The sequence below is a fragment of the Ornithorhynchus anatinus genome, chromosome 7, assembly GCF_004115215.2.
Source record: "Ornithorhynchus anatinus isolate Pmale09 chromosome 7, mOrnAna1.pri.v4, whole genome shotgun sequence".
Classification (NCBI taxonomy): Eukaryota; Metazoa; Chordata; class Mammalia; order Monotremata; family Ornithorhynchidae; genus Ornithorhynchus; species Ornithorhynchus anatinus.
In genome coordinates, this window is record NC_041734.1 from 59413378 (window position 1) to 59430955 (window position 17578).

At 53.4% G+C, this 17578-nt stretch overlaps 1 protein-coding gene across 1 annotated transcript; it reads left to right on the plus strand.

Moving 5' to 3' along the window:
* The first annotated feature begins 780 nt into the window (after window positions 1–780).
* Window positions 781–17116, plus strand: LOC100089117 (proline and arginine rich end leucine rich repeat protein). The gene is made up of 3 exons (XM_001518565.4): window positions 781–969; window positions 9358–10337; window positions 12754–17116. Exons 2-3 carry the CDS (start codon window positions 9374–9376, stop codon window positions 12927–12929), a joined length of 1140 nt encoding a protein of 379 aa, XP_001518615.1. The 5' UTR covers window positions 781–969; window positions 9358–9373; the 3' UTR covers window positions 12930–17116.
* Window positions 17117–17578: the final 462 nt, after the last annotated feature.

Sequence of the window (17578 nt, forward strand, 5' to 3'; positions counted from 1 at the left end):
TTACAGATGAGAGAACTGAGGCACAAAGAAGTGAAGTGACTTGCCCAAGGTCACACAGCAGACAAATGGCAGAGCCAGGATTGTAACCCGGGTCCTTCTGATTTCCAGGCCCATGCTCTATCCTTATGGCCACACTGCTTTGTTTCTGTCCTTGGTTTCTCCCTCTGTAAAATGGGGTTAGGCCGGAAGAGTGGGTGAACTCTAAAACTGATCTTTGCTTTAAAAGAACCCTCTTAGACGTGAGCCCCATGTTGTGTCCAATCTGATGATCCTTCATCTACCCCAGAACTTCAAACAGCGTTTGGCACATGTTAAGTGACTAACGAATACCGAGAGATGAATCTAGCATCCTGGGGAGTGAGCCTAGCCTTCTCCTCCCAGAAAATGCCAGCGTGCGTGCTATAGCTGCATAGAGAACAAACACAAACAACCCAACTGTTGTTAGGTGGCTTGCCTCACTGACCAATGTTCTAAATAGACCAGGCTCAGGTCAGGACCCAGGAGTTCCACTCCTACCCAGTTTGTCCTTATCATCCTCCGGCTGGAGCGGGAAATTTCCCCAACTCCTGTTTCTCCTTGTAAATTTGTTGGTTTACGCAGTAGAGACCATGTCCCATATCTGCCGAGCCCACAGAAGGAAATGTTATTAAATATGAGTCGGTTAGAAGGCAAGACGTGTGTGGATTAAATCTTTGGGAGTTTTGGCTGCCAAATAAAGACGTTATTGTTGTCGTCCCCGCTTTCCCTCCCTCCCTCCCTCCCGCCCTCCCTCCCAGATAGGATCTCGGAGGAGCTAAACCAGGGCAAACACACGCTGAGCTCAGACCTCACGGCAGGCTCGCTGGTGTCAGAGCTCCAACTGTTGGGAGGAAGAGGAGGAGGAGGAGGAGGAGGAAGAGGAGGAGAAGGAGGAAACGGAGGAGGAGAGTAACTGTGCTGGGATTTAAGGGAAAAGACAGGTGACCACAGGTAAGGACTGACTGCACAGGTGTTTACAGGAGGGATGGAAGAGCTACAGAGAAGCAACTTGTCCTCTTTCCAGATTATCCCACTCTTCCCAACATCCTATCCTACCTGGGAAGTAGCTGCTTTTCTTGGTTTTTTTCTCTTCATCCTTGTTGCCTTTCTCTTTCCTTCCTTCTTTTTTTCCTCCCATCCTTTCTCTCTTTCCTCTTTCTGCTTCTCCCCTCTCTCATATTGTTCCGAGGAAGCATTTCTTGCTCCCCTCCACTGCTCACTCCCATCTGCTCAGCATTCTATTTGCTTGTTACACAAGTCGAACTTTCTTGGCCCAGATGTTTTCCAGGGAAGTAAAGCGAAACTCTCGGTGCAATATTTCTACAAATCAGGTGTTTCCATAGGAACACGGCTAGGGGACCCACTTCTCCCCACCTTTCGCACGTTGTCACACATAGCCGCTTACACACACACACACACACACAAGCTATACTTTCACTCACACCCACACACCCGCACACACAATGTCACACACATCCTAACTCCCTCACTACCCAACCACCCTCACCACATTCCATCTCAGCCGCCAGAGCACAATAACAGGTCGTGCACATAGGCGCACACACAAAAAAACAACAAACCACACACTGACTCTCCCTGGCACACCCTCCCACGTTCTCTGAATCTGTCTCTCGCACTCGCACATGCCTCCCAAGCTGCAAGAACAAAGAGAAAATCTTCTCAAAAATTACGGGGCAAAGAAGAAAGGCTTTGCCTCAAAAATCCAGGGCAGAGGCTGGAGGAGATGAGAAACGGAGGAGAGAAGTTCTGAGTTCCTTACGGTATAATTGGGAAGGAGGAGGAGGAGGAGGAGTTGGCCTAGCCCAGTCCCTTCCTGCTGGCTTTGGATCCCACTGCCTCTCGACTCCAAACCACTTTCCTATTAAATTGGAAAGAAGCTTTAATTCTCCAGCCCAGGAGAGTTCCAGAATTCCCCAACTCCCAGCTTAGGGGGGTTGTTAACCCGTATTGGGACGGCAGACAGCTAAAACACCTCTCCTAATGTTGTATTTTGGGTTGAGTTCTGACTAGAAAATCAGAACTCCAGGTCCCCAGAGAGGGGAGACGATGGAAGGGGAGAGGGGGAAGATAATGGAAGTTCCTTCCCCTGGAGATCATTTGGGGTGAGGTGGGGGGCTTGGGGAATTGAGCCCTGACTGGGGATGGGGTGAGGTGAACCGTTGGTGACCCGAGGGCCTGAAGCTCCAAGGTTGTGATGCTATCATTTGGTTCTCCCTGATGCTCAGAGGTTAAAGATGGTAGAGTAAAGGTTCCTGGGACCTGTGGATATCTGGGAGGCTCAGAATCAGTGGAGATCTGTGGAGGAAATCCAGAGCTGGAGACCAGGCGTAGATGAGGGGTTTGCTGCCGGAACGTGTCTGGCATTGTCCTGTCACACTCAGGGAGCAAGCTCCCTTGAGTCTGAGAACTTGTTTTCCCCACATCTGCCGACCCCATCTCTCCCTAGCCCTGGGTGATCGGGAACGATGAGCCCACAGCCCACCACATACACACCCGGCTGCAAAGAGAAACCATCGAGTGGGAACGAGGCAGACGCTGGTGGCTGGCTGCGTTTCCCGCTGCCGCCTCAGTCATTTGGTCCAGCTAGGGCAGCCAACTAGAGGTGGCTCTGACAGGTGACATCTTATCTCTTTGCCCTGGAGAGGGGAAGGCTGAGAGTGGAATGCTAAAGTCCATCAAGCCCATAAAGGCAGAAACCATCGCTCGGTTGGGGAATCTCATGGGTGCACGAACAGAGGAGGAGCCGTAGAGGGGAAAGGTCCTGGAGGAGGTACTGGAGAAGCAACATAGCCTAGTGGTTAGAGCACAGGCCAGGCAGTCAGGAGGACCTGGGTTTTAATCCCGGCTCCACCACCTGTCTGCTGTGTGACTTTGGGCAAGTCATTTCTCTGTGCCTTAATTATCTCATCTGTAAGATGGGGATTAAGACTGTCCCATAAGGGACCTGGGCTGTGTCCAACCTGATTACCTGCTATCTACCCTATTGTTTAGTACAGTGCCTGGTACAGAGTAAGTGCTTAACAGATGCCATAAAAAAAGGTCACTCATCCCCCTGTCTTCCCACTGCTGTCCACCTTAGGCAGAACCAGGATTTAAGGGGCCAGACTAGGAATCTGCCATTTCTCTGCTCACATCTGGGCCAACTAAAGTGAGCTAAAGAGAAGCGGGAAGGGGATGTAAAAGCCAGTCAAGCTTCCGCTACAGGGGCAACTGAACAGGGTCTAGCTCTCTATAGGAGTCACCCCAGAAAGGGATCAGCTCCTGGAGAGGGAGGAGACTGGGGCCACACCTTCCTCCATCTGGAAAACTCCTCTCCACTGCCCCTGCTCCCCTGACAGGGGGCCTTTGCAGGCCCAAGGAAGAGAGAGGAGAGTGGAGAGGGAGAGAAACAGGGACAGGAAGAGCGAGAGAGGTTTTCACCCCCTGGACTCCAACCCCCAGGCAGGCTGAGGCTGAGAACCCCTGTCCCAGAGGACAGAGAGATACACAAGGCAGACCCCTTTCTTCCCCTCCCTTCCTTTTAATACAGAGACATTCCTCTTCATGTCCATGTGGTGGGCCATCCAAAAGCAAGCTGGAGCCATAGGATCTTGGGGGATGACAAGCAGCAGACACAGCCAATAACTTGCCTAGACAAAGACTCCCCACCCCCTTCTCTCTTGCCCCATCCCTAATTTCTTTATCTGGGAAGATCTTGGCCTCAGAGCCTGTGGGGTGAAATGTCCAGGGTATTTCTGGCATGTTTGAAGAGATGGAGGAGAGGGAAAGGTCACTGCAGTATCCCCTGAAACAGGATTTTCCTGACCATAGAAATTAACCCTCTCAGTTTCTCTCCCCTCCACCCCGCCTAGAGGAACTTAGGTGGCCTCCAGATGTGGTGTCCTGTAGTGGAAAGAACAGTGGAACAAACCAGAGGCAGTGGGGGGAAGCAATGGCTAGTAAATGCTACTGGGCAATCATTGGGGTGGAGAGGGGAAGTGAGCCCACACCTCCAGGGGCTGGGTTCACTCCCTAGAGTACTTTGGGTAGCCTGGCATGCTGATCTGCGAGATCTACTCTGTGAGATCTGGTTGAAACCAAGCGAGAATGAAGTTGTTTTAAACACAGCGGTCATCACAGGCTAAGTTCTGTGAAAGGGAGGGCTGTGGGTATCCCCAGATGTAGGGGTGGAAGGGAGGAAACAGGGTAGAGGAGGGAGCAGAGAGTGGATGGGGGAGGGCCAGAGAAGGACTAGAAATCACGTCCTGCCGTAGATTGTGAATTGGGGCCACCCTCGAGTTTGTTTCTCTCTGAGGTGGGTCCCAGATTCTCAGCGGGCAAGAGGGAGGAGGCTGTGGAGTTGGAAAATTTATCCTCAACTCCAGGATTAACCAAAGCTGTTTGCTATGACTGCTTCCTCCCTTCCCAGAAACAGCTCCATTTCCAGGAGCAAATCCCCAGGAGTAGAGACTGACACTTCTGCTGAAGTGCTAGCTGAGTTTTGTTTTTTAAATGGTTTTTGTTAAGTGCATACTCTTTTCCAGGCACTATTCTAAACGCTGGGGTAGATACAAGCTAATCAGACTGGACACAGTCCATGTCCCACATGGGGCTCACAGTCTTAATCCCTATTTTACAGATGAAGTAACTGAGGCACAGAGAAGTGAAATGACTTGCTCAAGGTCACACAGCAGACTAATGGTGGAGCCAGAATTAGAACCCAGGTCCTTCTAACTCCAAAGCCTGGGTTCTATTCACTAGGCCACACTGCTTCTCTTATTCATTCACTCAGTAGTATTTATTGAGCACTTACTATATGCAGAGCACTATACTAAGTGCTTGGAATGTACAGTTCGGCAACAGATAGAGACAATCCCTGCCCAATGATGGGCTCACAGTCTAATCAGGGGAGACAGATGGACAAAAACAAGACAACATAATCACGGTAAATAGAATCAAGGGGATGTACATCTCATTAGCAAAATGAATAGAGTAATAAAATATATACAGTGAGCACAGTGCTGAGGGGAGGGGGAGGAGCAGAGGGAAAGGGGGCTTAGCTGAGGGGAGGTGAAGGGGGAAGAGGGAGGAGCAGAAGGCGGAGGGGGAGCAGAGAGGGAGCAGAGGGAAAAGAGGAAGCTCAGTCTGGGAAGGCCTCGTGGAGGAGGTGAGCTCTCAGGGGGGCTTTGAAGAGGGGAAGAGAATCCGTTTGGCGGAGGTGAGGAGGGAGGGCGTTCTAGGACAGCGCTAGGATGTGGGCCAGAGGTCGACGGTGGGATAGGCGTGAACAGGGGACAGTGAGGAGGTGAGCGGCAGAGGAGCGGAGCTTGCGGGGTGGGCAGTAGAAAGAGAGAAGGGAGGAGAGATAGGAGGGGGCAGGGTGATGGAGAGCACTGGAGTTTTTGTTTCGTGCGGAAGTTGATTGGCAACCACTGGAGGTTTTTAAGGAGGAGAGTGATAGGCCCGGAACGTTTCTGCAGGAAGATGAGCCGGGCAGTGGAATGAAGGATAGACTGGAGTGGGGAGAGACAGGAGGAAGGGAGATCAGAGAGAAGGCTGACACAATCAGACACTTGCGTTTGGACCTGGGGATGGAGCTGGGGGAGCATGCAGGGGAGGAGGCAGGGAAAGATTGGAACTCTCTTGGGTCTTGAGAAAGAGCAGCAGAGGAAGGGACTGCCAACTTTGGAGCATGGGCAGAGATTTGAGGAAGACTCCTTGTGACCACAGCCACCAGACACGGGTTCTAGAGGGCTAGTTAAGAGGCAGGTTCCTTGCCCAGAGGGATTTGAGGTGGGCGAGGCTGGGCTGGATGAAGATGGAGATGGGGTTGAGGAGAGGATTCTGGGAGAGCGGCTTTATTTATCCGAGCCTATCCAAATCCCTAATTCCCATTCCTTCCGCAGAAAGAGCCCGAGGGTTCTCTGGTTTAAACCAGCTTTCTGACTGCCCCATCAATGGTTGAGGCAGCCCTGGAGCCCAGGGAAGGGCAGTGTTTATCACGATGACCCAGGGGGTCTCACTCTCCTTTTCCTCAGCTGTCCCCACCGGGCCTTGGGAGAGGAGGGGTGGGATGGTTAGCCTGCTCCATCTTCAACCCAGCCCTTAGCAAGTGCTTTCTGGTGAAAGGGGCGAGGGGTGGGTGGGTGGCAGGGTCAAGCCAGGGAAACTACGGTCAACAGAAGAGTGGTCTCGGACCCTTCGGGAGGGCCTTCAGCAGCAGGGGTGGAGAGAGTCTTCTGTCCCTGTTCCTGTCGGGGGAGGAGTCCAACGGCTTCCTCCAGGTCCTCCGACTCCCTCCGGGGCCGTACCGGGGCCTAGTAAACAGATGGCAAAACCGAGAGCCCATCCCTGGTACTGCCTGCTCTCACTCCAAGGAGGAATAAGGTCCGGGGACTGGCCTGTGGAACCACCCTTGGGGCTGCCCGCTGGGCCCTGGGAGGTGCGGGGTGGCCAGGAGCAGATGGAAGCTGGGAGGAATAAAGAGAGAGAAAGAGAGTGAGAGCGAGAGTGAAAGAGTCCCAAAGTCACTGAAGGGAGTGAGGCGATGACCCAGCCTCCCAGGAATGTGTTTGGGTCTTTCCAAAGGCAGCCAGACCTCGCACGGCCCCACCACGTCTGGGTTCTAGGAAGCCAGGCGGGCTCTTTCCCGCTCTCTGTGGAAGGGCCTGTGTCCGAGTCCCAAGCACACCTGGGGAGGGTAGGGGGCAGGGGGCCGGGAACTACAACCCGCCGACGGGGCGGGGAGGAGAGGCCAGACGGTGTTTGCTTGTGGCCGCCGTACTGTTGACATTTCCCCACTTTCAGCCGGGCGGGAACTGGCGGTGCCTGTCTGGAGGGTGTCCGGCCCCACTGGGCCCCACTGTTCTTTGGAAACAGGACCAGCTGAGGGCTGGCAGCTTTGTCCTCCTCTGCTCTCCCTGCCCCTCATCACTCTCACCACTACACTGCAGCAGCCATGGCTGGGGAGACCCCAGCAGTCCACCGATGGACGTAGGGGAGAGAGAAGCAGGGGGAAGTCAGGGGTGAATATCTCCCCTCACGCACCAGCGTGGTAAGCCGGAGGTGCCGGCAGGGGGCAGTTGCAGCTACACGGCCATCGGCACCACCTCGCTCTTCAGCCCTGCTCTCCCCACCCAGTGGGATGAGGCCCTCTCAGGTCAGGTCAAGGGAGGCTTGAAGCCAGGACCCTGCTATCTCTTCACTGAGCCAGCCTGGCCAGTAACTTCCCCAGCCAGCCTCAGTTTCCCATCTGGGGACGAGTCTGTCTGGAGAGAGGGGTGTAGGCCAGCTAAACTGGGAGGTTGGGAATGGAATGTGGGGAAGGATGGTTTGCGAACTGGCCCTTGGCACCGGGGAAGGCATCGTCTGCCCGGTTCCCTGGTTCTGAAATGCCCTCTAGGTCCTGGTCTTCCTCTGCCCCTGCCCCGGCTGCGTCCTTCCCCCACAAGTGGTGAGACCCACCCAGTAACCTCTGCTTCTCATACTCTCTCCCGAGGAAGCCAGGACTAGGCCTCTCCTTCCTACCCCTGGGTGGGCTCCTTGGGTGGTGTGGGGGTGTTCAGACCCCCTCACCGTGCCACCCCACCCCATTTTTCCGTCTCCCCTCCTCAGGCTTCACAGACCCTTCTCTCTTGACTGGGCACTGTGGGATTGTGGGCTGTCTTCACTTCCCGGCTTTCCACAGGGTGGTTGAGAGGCCAAACCAGGTCATCTGAAAGGCCACATTATACCCGTCTCACCCAGATCTTTCCCGCTCCCAGCCTCTCCTGCCCACCGTACCGACCCTGGCCAGACCTGAAGCCCTTGGACGGTTCTCCAGCGATGCTGCCTTCTCCCTTGGGCACCCGTTCTAGTGACTCACCCCCCTCACTGACATAGGAAAATGCTGTCTTGCTGATAGTTGGCAGACTGGGGTCGATAGAATTCATAGCAACGAAGGAACACTGGTTACAAGTCATTCAACAAGTCATTCTACTCCTCACCAGCTGGAATTTGATTTCTTTCTTTCCCTCAGTATTCTCGGGAAGATAGCTTGGCCAAGTTTTTATGATGTTGCAGTTTTGTTTTGTCTTTCTCACAAATGTGTTTAATTACAAATTCTTCCCTGGATCTAACTTCAATTCTTCCTACTGCAATTCTATTGAGCCCTTTTTCTGCTGACTGATAGAGCTGAGACTAGCTCTCAATCAATCAGAGAATGATCCATCTAAGGTATTTTTTGAACACTTTCCACAGCTCCCTTATATTTCCCTCAGCTTTAATTTCAGGAAATCTCCTGGAGATTGTTTCCTGAGGGCAGCGGCTGGGAAAGCAGGGAGCAAGGGAGAGCGAGAGGGGAAGGCGCTACTGACAACTGCGTGTGGGCTGGTAGAAAAGCTAAAACAAAATTTCAAATTCCTCCAAATTCCTGCTTCCAGAGATTTTCCACCGAACTCCTCCATACACCCTTAGGAGGCAGGAAGGGAGGGACAAGGATACTCCTTCCATTTTGGGACCAGGGAAACTGAGGTCAGGGAAGTTGGGTAATTGGCCCAAGGCCGCACAACAAATTAGAGGCCGAGCTCAGACTAGAATCTCCGATCTGTCCTAGAATACAGAAGAATTCAGCTTTGTTTCTGAGCATCCTGCTCAGCGGGAGACAAGCCCCCAGCCTCTACCCTCTGGTCAGAGGGTCCCCGAGAAGCAGTGTCGTCTAGCGGATAAACCACGGGCCTGGGACTAGAGGACATGGTTCTAAGCCCGGTTCTGCCACTTGCCTGCTATGTGCTCTTGGGCAGATCACTTAACTGTGCCTCAGTTCCTCAACCGCACAATGGGGATTCAATGCCTGATTTTCCTCCCACCTAGTCTGCGAACCCCATGCGGGACAGGACAGTTAATCCAGCCTGATTAACTTGTATCTACCCCGGTGCTTAAACATTGTTTGACACATAGTAAGCCCTTAACAAATACCATAAAAAAATGTCTCGGGCTGCTCCCTCTCTGCTGAGAGGTCCGCATGGCAAGACGGAGGGAAAACCCAAGGCCCAGACTAGAGAATGAAAACAAACCTCACAATGACAGAGCCAAATGTAACAAACAACTCTTCTCCAGTTGAAAGCCATTACTCAGAGCTGATAAGCAGCTCTCCCCTATTCTCCTCTAGCAGAGCAAACACTAGGAGTGTCCCTGAGGACTTGGGCCAGCTACCTTTGGACAAACTGGGATGTGCGAAAAGGGGCAAGGGTTCGCCAGCCTAGAAGGCACCAGACAGCAGGGAGCCCGCCATGGGGCTATCGGGAGAGGGCTTGCCCCTTCCAGGCCCTGCTGACCCCCCGCCCCCCCGTCTCCCTGCAGGTGAGCATCCTGGACCATGAAGACGTTCTCCTGCTGCCTCCTGCCCCTCCTCCTCGTGCTGGTCTCTGAGGCCAGCGCCCAACGCTTCAAAAAGCCCAAGAAGCCCCGGCCCACCCCGCAGCCCGGCCCCAGGCTCCGGCCGACCCCCGGCTTCGTGGAGCCATCCGAACCCACGGAGCTGCCCCCGCCCCTCCCGCCGGGGCCCCCCTCCGTCTTCGCGGACTGCCCCCGCGAGTGCTACTGCCCGCCGGATTTCCCGTCCACCCTGTACTGCGACAACCGCAACCTGAGGAAGGTGCCCATCATCCCGGCCCGCACCCACTACCTCTACCTGCAGAACAACTTCATCGACGAGCTCCCGTTCGAGTCCTTCAAGAACGCCACCGAGCTGCGCTGGGTCAACCTGGACAACAACCGCATCCGCCAGGTGGACCGGCGGGTGCTGGACAAGCTGGGCCACCTGGCCTTCCTGTACATGGAGAAGAACAGGCTCCAGGAGGTCCCGGCGGCCCTGCCTCCCAATCTGGAGCAGCTGAGGCTGAGCCAGAACCAGATCTCCAGGATCCCCAGCGGGGCCTTCAGCAAGCTCAAGAACCTCCTGCTCCTGGACCTGCACAAGAACAAGCTGAGCGACGGGGTCTTCACCAAGACCACCTTCCAGGGCCTCAAGAACCTCATGCAGCTGAACCTGGCCCACAACATCCTGAGGAAGATGCCCCCCGGTGTGCCCCCGGCCATCCATCAGCTCTTCCTGGACCGGAACAACATCCAGAACATCCCCGCCAACTATTTCCAGGGCTTCCCCAATCTCGCCTTCATCCGGCTCAACTACAACCAGCTGTCCGACGAGGGGCTCCCACAGAACTCCTTCAACATCTCCAACCTGCTGGTCCTCCACCTGTCCCACAACAAGCTGAGCAAAATGCCCGCCATCAATAACAAACTGGAGCACCTGTATCTCAACGGCAATGAGATCAACAGTGAGTGCAGTGGGCATGTTGGAGGGACGGAGCCAGGGAGGGAGTGGGATCCGGCCCCTCCTCCTTGTGGGTAGTTCCGAGAGGCCATGTGGCCTGGAGGGAAGAACCCCGGACTGGGAAGTAGGAGCCTTGGGTTCCTGTCCCGACCCCACCCCTGGCCTTCTGTGTGACCTTGGACCAGTTGTTTTACTTCTCTAGAGCTCGGTTCTCTCCTCTGTAAAATGGCGGGAAATACCTGTCTGTCCTCCATATCATAATGATAATAATAATTGTGGTATTTATTAAGCGCTTACTCTGTGCTGTGCACAAGCGCTGGGGTGCATACAAAATAGGTCAGTCACCTTCCCTGTCCCACACTGGGCTGATTGTTTTGTGAGCCTTGTATAGAACAGGACTTCCGTCCTACCTGACTGTCCTGGCAGAGCTTGGCATCTAGCAAGCGCTTAATAAAAGCTATTATTGGGTGTTCACCTGCCCGGAGACAGAGGACTGGACCTGATAACCTCGTAAAGTGCCTACCCACACTAGGGTTCTGCAAGTCTTCTCTGTCTACTCCCTTCCCATATCTCCAAATGGGTCCCTGGTCAGCCATTTTGGCAGTGAGAAAGTCTGGGAGATACAAAGAGTGCCTGCTGGGGATTGACTGGCCCTGCCCAGGACCCCTCTACCCTCTCCTGCCCTCCCTCATTTGCCCCTTGAAGAGGCCCCAATGTGTGACACACTGTGGTATGGCTGGCATCAAACTGGCAGAGGTCTCCCGGAGATTGGTCCTAGGACACTGCTGTCATTAAATTCGGCTCTCAAACCAGGCTTAGAAAAGCTCTTGTAAGAAATTGGACAGGACCTCAAGAAAATAGGCTGGGGGCTAATGAGCATTTGAACAGCAGCAGGAACTGCAACGGTCCCTGGGCTGGTTCTGAGTTTCTTTATGCTGCGACTGCTCTTTCTGCCCAAGGTAGCATCTTTTTTTGTTGTTGTTAAGCGCTTACTCTGTGCCAGCAACTGTGCTGTGCTCTAGGGTAGATAATCGGGTTAGACACAGTCCACGTCCCATGTGGCGCTCACAGCCTTGATCCCCTTTTTATAGATGAAGTAACCGAGGCACAGAAAAGTGAAGTGACTTGCCCAAGGTCACACAGCAAGACAAGTGGCGGAGCCAGGATTGGAATCCAGGTCCGACTCCCGGGCTCAGGCTTTTTCCAATAAGCCACACTGCTTTTCCCTCTCACCCTTAAGAGTATGGGTAGGGTCGAGTGTTAGTTGAGATGGTCATTAGATATTTTATCCTCTCTATTATGCTGCAGTATTGTTGGCTGTGTATAGAAGAATAATAACAATAAAAATAATTGAGTTATTCACTTCTTCCTGTGTGCAAGCGATGTGCTAAGCACTGGAAGTACCTACAGCGCATTCCGATCAAAGTCCATCACACACAGGGTTTACAATCTAACTGGGGGGAACAGGTATTTCATCCCCTTATTGCAGATGAGGAAACTGGAATGTAGGGAAGATAAATGACATGTCCAAGGTCACACAGCAGCCAAGTGGCAGAGAAGAGATTAGAACCCAAGTCTCCTGATTCCCAGTCCTGAGCTCTTCTCAATGGGACACACTGAGTTATGTGTGAATGTACCTGTGGTGTTTGTTTGTATTTGCAGGTATATATGCCTGTGTGAGAGTTTGTATGCGCCTGAGGAGGGGTATGAGAGAAAGAGTGTGTGTGTGTGTGTGTGTGTTCTCTGATGAGGCCTGAGGTGAAAGGCCACAGGCCAAGCACCCCGGGCCCTCCTCCCAGAGAGGATGCCCTCGGGGCTGCTGTAATAATGAAGCAGCCCTTTCCACCCACCACCCTCCCTCCTGCTCCCACAGTCCCCCTGTCTGGAGGAATTCCAAGCACTCTCCATACCCTCCTAACCCTTGGAGGAGGTTGGGAGTGGGCTGGCTCTGCCAACTCCCCAGTGGGAGAAGCCAAGGGGCCACCAGGGAAAGGCCTTATCAACAGAGGACTTGGGCAGCAGGGTAGCCTAGCGGAAAGAACATAGGCCTGGCAGTCAGAGGACCTGGGTTCTAAACCTAGCTTGGTCTTTTGCCTGCTGAGTGTCATTGGGCAAGTCACTTAACTTCTCTCCACCTTGGTTTCCTCATCTGTAAAATGGGGATTCAATACCTGTTCTCCCTCCCATTTAGACTGGGAGCCCCATGTGGGACAGAAACTGTACCTTGTATCTACCCCAGCGCTTAGTACAGGACTTGGCACACAGTTAGTGCTTAACGAATACCAGCCCAATAATGATAAGTTGCTGCCAAGAGGAGAACACCAAGAGGAAGAGGTTGAAGAGCCAGAAATCCTAGTTCCCAACCCCACCTTCCCACTGTCGCCCAGTTCACTCTCTCTTTTCCTTTCTCCTCCCCGCAGAAATCAACGGGACCCAGATCTGCCCCAACAACCTCGTCACCTTCCACGACTTCTCCTCTGACCTGGAGAACGTTCCCCACCTTCGCTACCTGCGCCTGGACGGCAACCTGCTCAAGCCCCCCATCCCCATTGACTTGATGCTGTGTTTCCGGCTCCTGCAGTCCGTCGTCATCTAGGGCCCCGCCTCCCCCGGTCCTCCCCTGCACAATCGAGCGCCCCTGGCCGATGACCTTGGATCGCCCTCCCGCCTTCTGAGCCCAATTCTTTTCTCCTGCCCTTCACCTCCCATCACTCAGCTCCCCTTCCCGTTTTCCCCAGGCCTTGCCAGTCACCCCTTGTGTACAATTCTTCAAGGCACTGGGGGGTGCAGGACCCCATCGGCACCTTGCTTCCCGAGTCCCTCTCCTTGGAAGGCCCCCCCCAGGGCTCAGGATGAGTGAATTCCGAGGACTCTCTCTTCCTTCAAGTTTCAGAGACACCCTCGCCCTCCACCCTTGGCCATGATGGGCTCCCTGCCCTCTAGAAGCTCTGCCCCTGGTAGCCCTCTGATGCATCCAGAAAGGTCTTGGCTGGTCCCACCTTTCCCTCCTGGCACCCACCCTGCTGCTGGTCTGGACCAGGAAATGCCACCCAGCTTCTTGGCACTTCCAAGGAGAGCAGGGTGATGGCACTCAGGAGGGGAAGTCATAACAATCTGGCAGAGAAAGCTCTTCCCATGGTGGCTTCCTCAGGGCCCATTCAACCTCCCAAGGCAGATGAAACTCAAACTTGGGGCCAGCTCAGAAGAAACAGAATCTTGAGTCCTAGGAGCTGGGGGAGAAACTGGGAGGTGAAAAGGTCCACCCCCCTGCATCAAGTCATGAATCCTTAGCCTTCTAGGCCAGAGTGTCCTCTCCAAACCTGGGCCTCTCCCACAGGGACCTGAACCATCCCATTTGGTCCCTTCCTTGGGTCTCCTGGGCCAGAGTGGGGGCACAACCCTCTGCCCTCTGCCTCTGTTGGCATGCCATGCTCTGACCAGAGAGGGACGGACTGATCCCGGGGGTGTCCTCGGAGCTGAACTGATTTTCCAGGAAAGGATCTGACCAACACATGTGTTCTTGGGAAAACCAAGGGACAGGATGTGAGTGGACAGTTTTGTTTTCTGAGAGCTGAGGCCTTTGGGCCCTTTTGTCCAAGTATTCCACCCCTCCAGTGGACTCTCTTGCACCTCCCTACTCCCCAGGCCAAGGTTGTTCTTTCCCTCATAAATGGAAGAAGCAAGAGCGGATCCTCCAAGGAACAGAAGACAGAAGGAGGAGGGGGGAGCGTCCAGGAGAGTTGGGAAGCAGCTCGGACCGAGGATGGAGAATATGAAAAGTTGTTGGGTGGGCCACAGAGAGGGCAAGAGTGGAGGCTGGAAGTCCTCTGGGAAATGGAATGGGAGGAAGGGAAAGAAGGAGACAGAGACAGACCCATGGGGAAGAGCTGGAGAATCTGGAGAGGAAGAGTTCAGGGAGGTCTTAAAGGGAAGGGATGGAAATGATTTGCGTTGCCCTGCCAGCCTCACCCCTCTCCCAAAGCCAAGTCAAATGGAGCATTACCAGAGATTCTGGGGAAAGTCTGGGAGAAGAGTCTGAGCCATCTCCTGCCATTTTTCAAACTTGGCATCCTGCTCCGCCTGATTAGAGGGCACCAAGGGATGGACTGGGAATGGAGGTCATCGTTATGGGACTGATTTCTTTCTGCCCTTTGGGGTTGGCTTGGACTTGAGTAGATGGGCGTGGAATTTATTTAAAGTCAGCAGCCTGGTAGAAAAAAGCTGGCAAACTGCTGGCCACTCTCCCGTCAGTCATGCTGGCACTTTCTTCTTTCCCACCCACCCCATCCAGGGAAATAACTTGGTGCTTGGGACCCCGGATGCCGCTCCCGCCCTGGCCTTCCCAACCCCCGTGCGGGTCCCACACCTGGCACTCCCTGATGTTGGAGCCGGACCGGCCGCTGTCACGGCTACCACATGCCTTCTTCTGGAGTCTTCGTGGTCGGAGGCGGAGGAGAAGGGGGAAAAATTTGAGCGTTTCCCAGCAGTCGCTCCCAAAGTTTGGAAAACCAAATCTGGGGGAAGAAACCCAACAGCGACACCTGGTGGGTGGTCGCGGTCACTGAGGCTGGTTGGACTCTTGGGGGCAGTTAGGGGTGGGGGGGGGGGATCAGCAAAGATTGTCCCCTGCAGAGGTTGCCCAACCGAGCCCAAGTCCAGTTTAGGGGTCCCCGGGGGGCAGGATGGCAGATTGCACCATCCTCAGAGCTACTGTCTCCGTGGGCTTTGTTTGGCCTTTAATCTAGTAATGGGCATGACGACCACCAAGAGAGCTCAGCTCTAGGCTTCAGGATCGAGCAGAGTCCGGTGGGCGCTGTTAGCCTTCGGATGGGCCTCGGTGGTTGCCAAAGCCATGGCCAGAAATGCTAAGCAACTGCTTCCCCCGGGGAGGTCATCCATCATGGAGCCAGAGAAATCTGACTGCAGAAAACCTCCCAAACTGGGAGAAGAGTTGGCGAGAGCTCAATTGAGGATCTCGTTTAGGATTCCTACTGGGGAATCCAGCCTAGAGATTACTGGGAGAACCTTTAGGGACCAGTTTGGGAATCCCACTGAGAAATCCATCTTAGAGACCAGTTTAGGAATTCCTTTGGCGAATCCATTTTAGCAACCAGTTTGGGAATTCTATTGGGAAGTGTATTGTAGGGACCAGTTTGGGAATCCCTTTGGGGACTCCAGCCGAGAGATTGGTGCATAAATCCCATTTGGGAAATCCATTTTGGGGACCAGTTTGGGAATTCCAATGGAGAATCCAGCTGAGAGATTAACATGGGAATTCCATTGGGGAATCCATTTTAATGGCTAATTTGGGAATGCCTTTGGGGAACCCCTCTTAGGAACCAGTTTGGACCTAGAGAAAGTACCTTGGCCCCAGGCAGCACATCTCTCTGGGTTTCATCTGAGCTTTCCCATTGGTCAGTCCTTCCAGGGGACATTTCCCGGCTGGAGGCTCCAAGCTCCCATCTCTTTCCTTCCCACTGTATTCCCCATTAGCGTGTGGCCACCAAAAGTACAGTCACCCTGGGGTGGTGTCCCCCAGTACAGTCATCCTGGGGGACTAACCCTGCTCCCCACAACCTCACTCTATTCCTCTCTTAATTCTCTCTCCGCATGCTTAACCCGTTCCCTCCCCTCCCTCCCCTGAGCTCAGAAGTTTCTGAGAAGTTTCTGGGACAGGGCTGGACCAATTGACATTTTCCTTTCTGTGCTGACCCTTTTCCCCAGAGACACATGACTCTGACTTTCTCTTTCTCATCAGAGGCAACATCACCCCAGGGCCTCTATCTAGCCCAGTGCTTAGCATGGTGTTTGGCACATACTAAGTGCTTCAGAAAAACCACGATTATTACTATTCTTATTATCCCCTGAAGAAGGAGCTCCCTCTGTGTGTTGGGGGAACAAAGCTGAGTTCTGGGAGAGAGGAGGGGCACTAAAGAACATAGATTAGGCATTGCCCCTTCCCTCCAGGGGCTAAACTCTTCCTTTCCTCTGCCAGATGCTGCTTTATTGCCGCTCTCCCCCCAACCCCACCCCTTCCTGCTGGTATCTCCTAGGCGCTCGCTATAAATCAGTATATTACTGTGGATGGAAGCAGCCTGGTGTTATGGCCTGGATTAACCCCCTGCCGCTCTTATGGTAGGTAGAGTCACCCCGCTCTCTCTCCGCACCCCCCCATCCCTCAGTCCACCTGCTTGAGCCCCTCGAGGTGGGGGGGTCAGGCCTTCCTCCCCCTTCCTTAGTCCCTACGTGTCCCCTGCAAACCCGGGTTGGTTCGTTGTGGCGGGAACACAGTCCTTCTCCCCCCATCCTGGGTGTTTGATGTCTCTCTCTCCTGGACTTGAGTTTCTCAGTGTCCATCACTGTTCCTCTAGAATGTAAGCTCCTTGTGGGCAGGGACTGCATCTACCAACTCCCTTATATTGTACTCTCCCCAAGCGCTTAGTACAGTGCTCTGGACACATTAAGCGCTCAATAAATGCCATTGATTGATTGATTTTTCCTTTGTCTCATGGACAGAGGTAAGTGCCTCTCCTCTCTGGAGCCTTGTAAGTTAAACACCCACCTTCTCTGCTCCCTCTCTGCTGTATGTGTGTGTGTGTGTGTGTATATATATATATATATATATATATATATATCTATAGATATAGATATAATAGATTTATGTGTGTTATAGATATCTATGCACACACTATGCGAATAGATCTCTATAAAACATAGCTCACAATTGTCAACTATGTGGAATCATTTTCACCTTGTAGTGGAAATAAAACAGTATGAAAGAAACCCAGTCTGCCTTTATTAAGGTGGCCTCCTTGACCTGAGGCCACTTAGTCCTTTCCCATCTCAAAACCGAAATGAAACTCACTTGTCCCAGACTCTTGGGGATCCCTTAGCTCTTTAGGGAAGGGGAGAGAACACATTCTCTCTCGGTCATTCTGATCTTGAGAAGTGTTTCCTGATCAAAATTAAAGGTATTTATTGAGTGCTTACCCTGTGTAGACCACTGTATTAAGCACTGGATGTATAACCCTAATCCGTCAGTCAATTGCATTTATTCGGCAGAGCAGGGTACTAAGCACTCTATCCTGCTTCAGGTTGTTGATCTCATTCTCTCCTTTCTCAAGTTGAAGATCAATTCTGATTCTCCAGGAAGGTCAGGTAGCTGACCCATTCCCTCTCTTTCTTCTCTCATGGAAGGTGGGGGGACGGGGGTTACTTAGACATCCCCATCTACCCTCTCTCCTT

Coding starts and splice junctions, on each gene's coding strand:
- LOC100089117 (XM_001518565.4), top strand. CDS start 9,374: ATGAAGACGTTCTCCTGCTGCCTCCTGCCCCTCCTCCTCGTGCTGGTC. Junction 10,338..12,753: donor CAACGGCAATGAGATCAACA/GTGAGTGCAGTG, acceptor TCCTCCCCGCAG/AAATCAACGGGACCCAGATC.